A 9,311-nucleotide genomic window follows, 5' to 3' on the forward strand; every position below is an offset into this window, starting at 1 on the left:
AAGATTCCCTTCACATAAAAAAGACCAGAGAGGGGCTGGAGAGATTGCTTAGTGGTTAAGCACTTGCCTGTGAAGCTGAAGGACCCTGGTTCAAGGCTCGATTCCCCAGGACTCACGTTAGCCAGATGCACAAGGGGGCACACACTTCTGGAGTTTGTTTACAGTGGCTGGAGGTCCTGGCGTACCCATTCTCTCTCTCTCTCTCTCTGCCTCTTTCTCTCTGTCACTCTCAAATAAATAAATAGAAATAAACAAAATATATATATATTAAAAAAAAAAGTCCAGAGTGGAGCCAGGTGTGGCGGCGTGTGCCTCAAATCCCAGCACTCGGGAGGCAGAGGTAGGAGGATCGCTGTGAGTTCAAGGCCACCCTGAGACTCCATAGTGAATTCCAGGTCAGCCTCGACTAGAGTAAGACCCTACCTTAAAAAAAAAAAAAAAAAACAGACAGGATTAAGAAATAGTGGATAGCCAGGCTGGTGGTGCATGCCTTTAATCCTAGCCTGAGACTACATAGTGAATTCCAGGTCAGCCTAGGGTACAGCAGGACCTTACATCAAAAATCCAAAACTAAATAAATAAACTGAATTCATTCTTCTTAATTTTTAAACTGACAAATAACATTATTTTTAATCTTGGACATGGCGTGTTGAAGTATATACACATTGTGGAGTGGTTAAGTCTATCTAGTTTTCAAATCCATTAACTCAGTTATTTTTCAGCAAGAACATCTAACATCTTTTCCCTTAATATTTTTCAAGGATATATATATATATATATATATATATATATATATATATATATATATATATATATATGTATCCTTACATACACATACATACACACACACACACACACACACACACACACACACACCCCTACCTTGCTACATAAGGGCTGGGAAATGACTCAGTGGGCAAAGTGTTGGTTATGCAACATGACTGGAGTTCAGATCCCCAGTACCCATGTAAAAAGCAGGACATGGCAGTATATATCAATAATTTCAGCAGTAGGAGGTACCAGCTAGCTAGTCTAGCTGAATTAGTGAGCTCTAGGTTCAGTAAGAGGCCATCTCTAAAGATATATTTACCAATAAAGACATTTAACACTGACCTCTGGCCTCTACTCATATATACACATACACACAAATGCACCACATACAAACATGGATAACACACACACACACACACACACACACACACACACAAACGCTGTATACCACCATTATTGGGCGACAACATATTCAAACTTTTCTTGAAAAATGGCCAGTATGCCTTTTCAAATTTCCATTTTTAGTAGTGGGCCTATTGTTGAGTCTGTGTAACTCAAAATTATACGGTTAGTTATATGGAACTAATCAGAAAAACATACAAATCCAGACTGAGGCATATACTAAAGGGTACTCTGGCAATATTTGCCAAGGCGGGCAAGGTAATAAAAACAAGTACAGACTAAGAAACTCAGAAACCAGAGGAAACTAGGGAGATATGACAAGAAAATACAATTTAGTGTCCTGGATTGAACCTCAGAACTTTTAAATTACTGGAAAACAATGAAATCCAAATATTGGGGCACAATGAATAGCAACCTACAAATGTCTATTTCTGAGTCTTGACTAATGTACCTAGCAATGTTACCATGTTGAAAGGGGGGCTAGGTAAGTGGTATCCTGTTAGGCACTGCCAGGCACAGGCTGGAGCCTTCAGTGGATGGCCTGAGCTGCCAGGCAAGGCTAAGGACCCCTGGGCTACAGGAGGCCCAACACACCTGAACTTGGGCTTTGCCCTGTGACCTTTGGCCAGTTGCACAGGAAACTCCTTATATGGTATTAGCCAGAAACCTTTCCACAGCCCATACCTCTACCCTATACATTTCCCCTGCCATTGCTTACATACTGGAATTATATCCCCATATGCTAATTAAGCATCAGCAAGCAACCTTGTACATCCAATCCCCTTAGAACCCTCAAATGCTTATAAACCCATTTCCCTATTGATTAAACCAAGCTGTTCACAAAGACAGTCTCCCAAAAGTGATTCTTTCATGCACTCTCTCTCCACAGTTGCCTGGATGCCTTCAGGGAACTGCAGCCAACCCTGAAGACCCAGGGACCACAGCATCCAAGAACTTCTTGTAACTTTTCTATAAATCTAGAAATAAATTTAGGATTATTCTGAAAGTTAGTTTTAAAATATTACAGGACTGAGCATGGTGCACCGTGCAGACTTTCTTACATGGGTTCCACATTCTAAAATTACGTAAGAACCACTGGACCAGGCCTCCTGCTGCTTTGCTTAACCACTGCATTCTAAGTACTCTGCCTCCTTCCCATCACCCATACCTTCTCACAAATATATAAAGGAATAAATAAGTGAATGAATGAATAAAACGAATGATGAAACTTAGCCAGAAACTAGAGGAACCAGGAAAAGAGATCTACTGTTTAATGCATGCCAAGTTTTAGATTGAGACAATTACAAAGCTCTGGAGAAAGATGGTGATGGTTATATAATGAGTATCTTAATGTCACTGAGCTATACACTTATAAATGGCTAAAATAGTAAGTTCCATGCCATGTATATTTTACCATAGGGAAGGAGTTTCCAACACGCACTAGTCCAACAAAGATAAAATAGAAAGAAATAACATTATCTACAGACAAAAAGGATTCATGTGATTCCATTCAAATGGAAATAATTCAAAAATTCACTATGGTTATAGTTGTATATTTCTGTGAATACACAGAAAAAAAACATTGAATTGTGCATGACACATGAATTATACTTCAATTAAACTTCTAGGAAAAAGTACTTTTAATGGTTTTCAATCTAGAACCATGTTTCTTTGAACAAGCAGTACTTAACAAATTGTGGCCCCACACTCCAGTGACATGCTGGGGAAATGAAGAACAAAATTAACTTAAAGATGGTTTAATGGCTGGCAGGAAAGATAAGGAAGGTCTGTGCACCTGGCCACAGTGGTCATCTAGTTACAGAGCAAGAGCAAAGGTGAGATTATAAAACACACTAGAATGAAGTTATCAAAGACCTTTTTTCTGGTCTACCTCATTCATTAAGCCACTTATATAGAACAGTTTCTTCATTTCTGCCCCAAGCAGTAGCAGCTACATCCAGGCTTGAAATGGAAGACAGACTTAACTAGTGGAATATCTTGTAGAGAAAGCTATTGGATGTGATCTCTTCTTATTCCAGCTTTGGTAAAGGTAGAAAAGGCAGAGTGTATACGCGCAGACTCTGTTCTTCAAAGCTGAAGCCTGCAGAGGGGTGAGCTGAAAAAGGCAGTACAAGCTCACAAAAACACTCAGCTCAGCAGTCAATCCAAAGTACCTGAAAACACAAACAGTACTGTATGAAGCAAGGTGTCTCATGACCTGGATTAGTGTGACAAACAAAGCAGTTAAAACAGAAGGGATATAGGTAGTGATGCAGTTCAAATTTTGAGTAATATCTACCCAAAATACGCCGGGGGAAAACAGGTCGTTAGAGAAAAAGGGCAGGCGGAATTAACACACCATTTTAAGAGAATTAGAATCAGAGGAAACAAGATAATGACCTTTATTCCTATATTCTTTTTCTCATTTTTAAATAATTTCTTAAAATATCTTTATTTACTTGGAAGCACAGAGAGGAAGAGGGAAGAGATACAAAGAAAATGGACATACCAGGGCCTCTAGGTGCTGCAAACAAACTCCAAATGCACATGCCACTTTGTGCATCTGGCTTTACATGGATACTGGGGAATCAAACTTGGGTTGTTGGGCTTTGTAGGAAAGTGCCTTAACCTCTAAGACTTCTCTCCAGCCCACTTGTTTCTATATTCTTCATGCTTGCTCGCACATGCCCCTCATAACATTCTTATCTGCAAGGCAGGCATTTAAACCTAAATTGGGCCCACCCAACTGCCCTCTAAGCACTTTTAAATGTTTATCCCCATATATAGTAATGCTACTCTCACTTTTGGTTAGAAAACTTCTCTTTTCAGATGGCGGTGACCACTGGGGTGACTCAAAAGTCACCAAAGTGCTGAGAAATGAAAGTGGAGTGTTCAGTACTGAGACATCTCCATCACACTCTCCAAGGTCCACTGCAGAAGAGGTGCAAGAAAGAATGTAAGAGCCAAAGGAAGGGTCTGACTGCTTACAATGCAATCTTTTTCAGACACAAAATGGGCCTTGATATTCATGACCTCACAATGCCTGACACTACCTACAAAAGACCTTCATTATAGGAGGAAAAGATCATGACCTCAAAATAAGAGAAACTAATTGCAAAGAAGGGATTCATTGAAGGATGGATTTGAAAGTGGGAAAACACGGGTGGGGTGAGAATTATCAAGGCTTATTGTCTACACTTATGAAAGCTGTCAATAAAAAATTTAAAAAGAAACACCTAACTTGGACAAAATCCACAGGGCCTTCATATATATATATAAAATATTCAAGCAGAGAGAGAGAACAGAGAGAATGGCTACACAAGGGCTTCCAGCTGCTGCAAATGAACTCCAGATACACATGCCACTTTGTGCATCTAGCTTTACATGGGTACTCCGCTATCAAACTAAGGTCCTTAGTCTTTGCAGGCAAGGAACTCAACCACTAAGCTACCTCTCCAGCCCAGGACCTTCTTTTAAAGAGCCACATGGGGGTACCAGCTTGAGCTGAGTACCAGAATTCAATCCCCAGGACCTACATAAAAAGCCAGAAACCATGCTAAGCTTCTGTAACCACATCAGCTGACACTGACAGCAAGATGGGAGGTGGAAACACAAACATGCATACAAACACAAACAGATTTTTTCTTTTAAAGGAGAGAGAGCGCTGGAGAGATGGCTTAGCAGTTAAGGCACTTGCTGCAAAGTCAAAGGACCTAGATTTGATTCCCCAGAACCCATGTAAGCCAGACACACAAAGTGACACATGCATATGGAGTTTGTTTGCAGTGGCTGGAGGCCCTAGGGCACCCATGCTCTCCCTCTCCTTCCCTTCTTTCCTCCCTCCCTCTCCATCCCTCTCAAATAAATAATTAAAACAAAAAAGAGAGAGCACTTCCTGTGCAAGCATGACAGCCTAAAGAGGCCTCAGAGACTGCTAGAGCTTGATTCCCAGAACCCATAAAAAGAAGTGGTTATATCCATGGGTCTGCAATTCCAGTCCTATAGGAGAACAGCAATACACAACATCAGTGAGACTCCAGCTCAAATAAGAATAAGTGGAAGAGTAAGACATAGTGGCATATATCTTGAGTCCCAGCACTTGGGAAGTAGGGGTAAAAGGATAATCATGAGTTCAAGGACAGCCTGGGACTAAAAGTGAACCCTACCTCAAAAATAAATAAATAATGATGAAGGGCCACATACAAGTACATATACCATACACACAAGCAAAAGAAAAAAGAAATAAAAGAAAAATAATAACCTTGCCTTTTTAGGAGGGCATTGAGACTACCTATGTAGCCCAGACTAACCTCAAACCTAAATTCCTCCTTCTTTAGCCTAAGTACTGACATTAACAGGCATGAGTTTACCATGCCTGGCAACCTCTGCTTTTGATAATGGCAAGTTTCTGCTGAGACCCCTGATAAGGCTAAATATACTTTAAAACTAAAGATCTTTCATTACTTAACCTGGAATCCACCAGGTGTGGTGGCACACACCTTTAATCCTAGCGCTCAGGAGGCAGAGGTAGGAGGATCACTGTGAAGAAGGAAAGAAAAAAAGAGAGAGAGAAAGGAGAGAGAGAAAGAGGGAGGGAGGGAGGGGAGGAAAAAGCTATTCAAGGGCTGGAGAGATGACTTAGCAGTTAAGGTGCCTGCCTGCAAAGCCTAAGGACTCTCCAGGTCCCATGTAAGCCAGACACACAGTGATGCAAGTGTGCAAGGACACAAATGGCACAAGGATGTGTATGCATCTGGAGTTCAATTACAGTGCTGGAGGCCCTGGCACACCAATTCTCTCTCTCATTCTCACATTAAAAAAAGCTATTCAATCAGAATATATTTATTAAAGAGAACACTTACAAATTAAGTAGTTGATTTGGAAGAAGGTAGTTAAAATGGGTTATTTCAAATATTTTGCTATTTGTTTTTATATATTTTATATATTTGTTTGTGAGAGAATGAGACACAGCAAGAGTGAGCGAGCTAGGGAGAAAGAGAGAGAGACAGACCCCCATCAGGTAGTCCAGGTCAGCCAAGAATTAAACTTCCTAAAATCATAGATCAGGCTGGTCCTGAACATGTGGTGATCCAGTGCTCCGGTTTGGGCCTAGGAATGATGGGATGACAGGCTTGTGACACCAAGCCCAGGTTCTTGATTTTGTGGGTTCATTCTATTTTTTTTATTTAAGTTTTTCAAGGTAGGGTCTCACTCTAGCCTGTAATTTGGTATGTAGTTTTGTACTCTCAGGATGGCTGAGAACTCATGCTGATCCTCTTAATTCTTCCTTCCGAGTGCTGGGATTAAAGGCATGCACCACCACACCCAACTTGAATATTTGCTATTTTAATGATAAAACTTAGTTAGTATGCAAATTAATCCAAATTCTCAAAGAAAAATCAGAGACAAGTAGAAAAGCTTCCTGTTGTAAAATAATCACTTTATGTAGAAACACTAAAGAAAAAAGTGGGAAGGAGATAATTCTTTAGAAGCTAGGACCTACATTATATTTAGGGATGAAGACCTAAGTAGGAATCAAACTTGTTTTTGTTTTTGCTTTTGTGGTGCTAGAAAATGAACCCAGGGCCTCAGCCATGTGAGGTAAGCACTCTACCACTGAGCTACACTGCTAGCCCAGAATCAAACAGTTCTGATGCAACATGAAAACCAGGCACCTTTTTTTTTTTGTTTGTTTTTTTGTTTTTTTGAGGTAGGGTCCCACTCTAGCTCAGGCTGACCTGGAATTCACTCTGTAGTTTCAGGCTGGCCTGGAACTCATAGCAATCCTCCTACCTATGCCTCCCTAGTGCTGGGATTAAAGGTGTGAGCTACCATGCCTGGCAAAGGCATCTCTTTTCTTAAGGTTGGAACTCACATCAACTCCAAGAAAACATCAGGTAGAAATGATTAGCACTCATAACAAACTCACCTTCTAGAAAAGCAAATTCATCCACAGCTTCTATTGCATTATCTGAAACACAAGATAAAGGGACAGTCCCCAATCAGCACAACCCATAGTGAAGGACTTGAAGCTTTATGCAAATAAGATCATTTATAAACTACATCCCTTGCTGTCATAAAATCCTTTTTTTGTTTGTTTTGTTTTGTTTTGTTTGTTTTTCGAGGTAGTGTTTCACTCTAGCCCAGGCTGACCTGGAATTCACTCTGTACTCTCAGGGTGGCCTCGAACTCATGGCGATCCACCTACCTCTGCCTCCCAAGTGCTGGGATTAAAGGCGTGCACCACCACACCCAGCTATGAAATCCATTTTTACACTATCAATTCTTACTAGATTAGCTACCTTTACTCTAAAAAAAGGCCACATGAATACTGTCCAATGAGGAGTGAGGCAAATCTACATTCCTGTTTTACACCTACACTGATCTTCCTCTTTGCTTTAAAAGTTACCAGAAAAGGATCTGACAATATACAAGGGTTGTGAGATAAAAGACATGAAACCTTACACAAGTACAAGAGTGACCAGGTACAAAATGAGTCAAAATCAAGCCTCACCTTTACCCCCGTTGCCACAGTGATGCCTTAGTAACCAGCAAGAGGGAAGCCTAGCGCAGCCCTCTCTCGTCTACCCCCAGGTACCACAGGGACACTTTACCCAAATCTCTCCTCTGTAGGGTTTTCCTCTTTCCTTGCTGGGCACAGCAGTAGGCATCTTTTGCAATGGTCTCCACGAACAGTTCCTGTGAGGCAAACAACAGAGCAAAAATTAACAGGTTCAAGCCCGCTGAGGAGGTGGGCGATCGTCCTTATAAGCAGGGACAGGAGGGTAAAATGAGACTCAGGCACAGGGGAAGTTCTAGAAGCTAGGACTTCAAGAAGTCTTCCCCAGTTGGCCTGAGCATCATTTCCTTGCTCCCTTACTTCTAAATACCCCGCGCAGTCACTAGCCACTCCTGCAAGTTCCGTGAGCCGTGGGAAACGTGGCCGTGGGGTGCGGGAGCCTCCGCCCATCCTCGCGGAGCACGCCCGGCGCCAGCCCCGCCCCGCGGCCCGGCGCAGCTCTTGGACCGCCCCGCAGCGCCCCGGCCCGCCCCGCCCCGGCCCTCGCACTCCCGCCGCACCGCGGCGCGCGCCAGAATAAAGATGGCTTCCTGTCCCGCCAGCGTCACGTCAGGGTCCGCCTTCACCAAGGCCTTCACTCGCGCCAGAGGCAGCCTCGAGAGGCGAGCCCCGGTCGCATTCGTCGGAGCTTGGGGCTGCAAGGCCACTGCCTCCCCTCCGGAAGCCTCCTCCTCTCGGGGCGTCCCGCTTCCAGCCGCCGCCGCCATGCCCGCCCGGAGCCTGCTGCGCGCGGCCGCCGACTGTGAGCGCGCGTGCGGCCCGATCCTTTTCCCGCGCGGGCGCGAGGCCACGCCCTCGCCGGCTGGCTCCGCCCCTGCGCGTGAGCGGAGCGCCGCAAACCCGGAGGCTGGCTCCGGGGCTCGCCGGCCGCCCTGCACTACGACGGGGTGGGCCTTGCGGAAGCGGAAGTCCGGGTCCTTCCCACCGCAGGCTCGGTCAGTGTGGAGCCCCGGCTAGGGTCCCTGCTTCCCGCTCATCGGCGGAGCGCAGAGGGAGCGAAACCTAAAGCGGAGTCCGGGGACACTTGCTTTAGATCTCTTGAGGGAGACGGAGGAGGACTTTGGACATCAGCCCTCAATCGGCACAACCGGTAGTGGAGGACTTGAGGCTTTATGCAAATAAGGGAAGGTGTGCAGTCCAGAAAACCTCAACAAAGGGGCATGATGCAGCCTGGGAAAACACGAAGTTTGTTCGAACTCCGATCACATCAAACCAGATCCCTTTGCGCTTCTAAAAACTATTGAGGACCAAAAAAAAAAAAAAACTTTGTAGCATAACATTGTCGTGACGAATGACTTCAAAAACGAAAAGGCGGGTATCAAAAAAAAGTTTTTGTTTTCCGAGGTAGGGTCTCTCCAGACCAAATTGAACTGTAATTCACTATGCAATCTCAGTGGCTTGGAACTCAAAGCAACTCACCTACATTTGCCTCCAGAGATTAAAGGTGTGTGCCACCACGCCCAGCTAGGGAAAAAATTAAAATTCAGGGAAGAGTCTCTTACATGTAGCTTAATAGAAAACTAATTGGATTGTGTAGCTGCTGCTGTATTGCTATTGT

General features: G+C 43.7%; 1 protein-coding gene across 1 annotated transcript; it reads right to left on the reverse strand.

Annotated features, from left to right (window-relative positions):
- Positions 1–2,414: 2,414 nt before the first annotated feature.
- On the reverse strand, positions 2,415–8,477 carry LOC123461407 (DNA polymerase epsilon subunit 4). The gene is made up of 4 exons (XM_045151464.1): positions 8,254–8,477; positions 7,788–7,872; positions 7,103–7,144; positions 2,415–3,347 (listed from the first exon to the last, which is right to left on the reverse strand). Exons 1-4 carry the CDS (start codon positions 8,458–8,460, stop codon positions 3,334–3,336), a joined length of 348 nt encoding a protein of 115 aa, XP_045007399.1. The 5' UTR covers positions 8,461–8,477; the 3' UTR covers positions 2,415–3,333.
- Between the last annotated feature and the right edge of the window lie 834 nt (positions 8,478–9,311).

Source organism: Jaculus jaculus, chromosome 6, assembly GCF_020740685.1.
Source record: "Jaculus jaculus isolate mJacJac1 chromosome 6, mJacJac1.mat.Y.cur, whole genome shotgun sequence".
Classification (NCBI taxonomy): Eukaryota; Metazoa; Chordata; class Mammalia; order Rodentia; family Dipodidae; genus Jaculus; species Jaculus jaculus.

Bases quoted from the DNA above. Each gene is read 5' to 3' on its own strand.
- LOC123461407 (XM_045151464.1), bottom strand. From the start codon at position 8,460: ATGGCGGCGGCGGCTGGAAGCGGGACGCCCCGAGAGGAGGAGGCTTCC. The intron at 7,873-8,253 runs GTGCGGCGGGAG...TTTGCCTCACAG, and splicing joins TTATTCTGGCGCGCGCCGCG to GAACTGTTCGTGGAGACCAT. The intron at 7,145-7,787 runs GTAAAGTGTCCC...CTTGTGTTTCAG, and splicing joins CCTACAGAGGAGAGATTTGG to ATAATGCAATAGAAGCTGTG.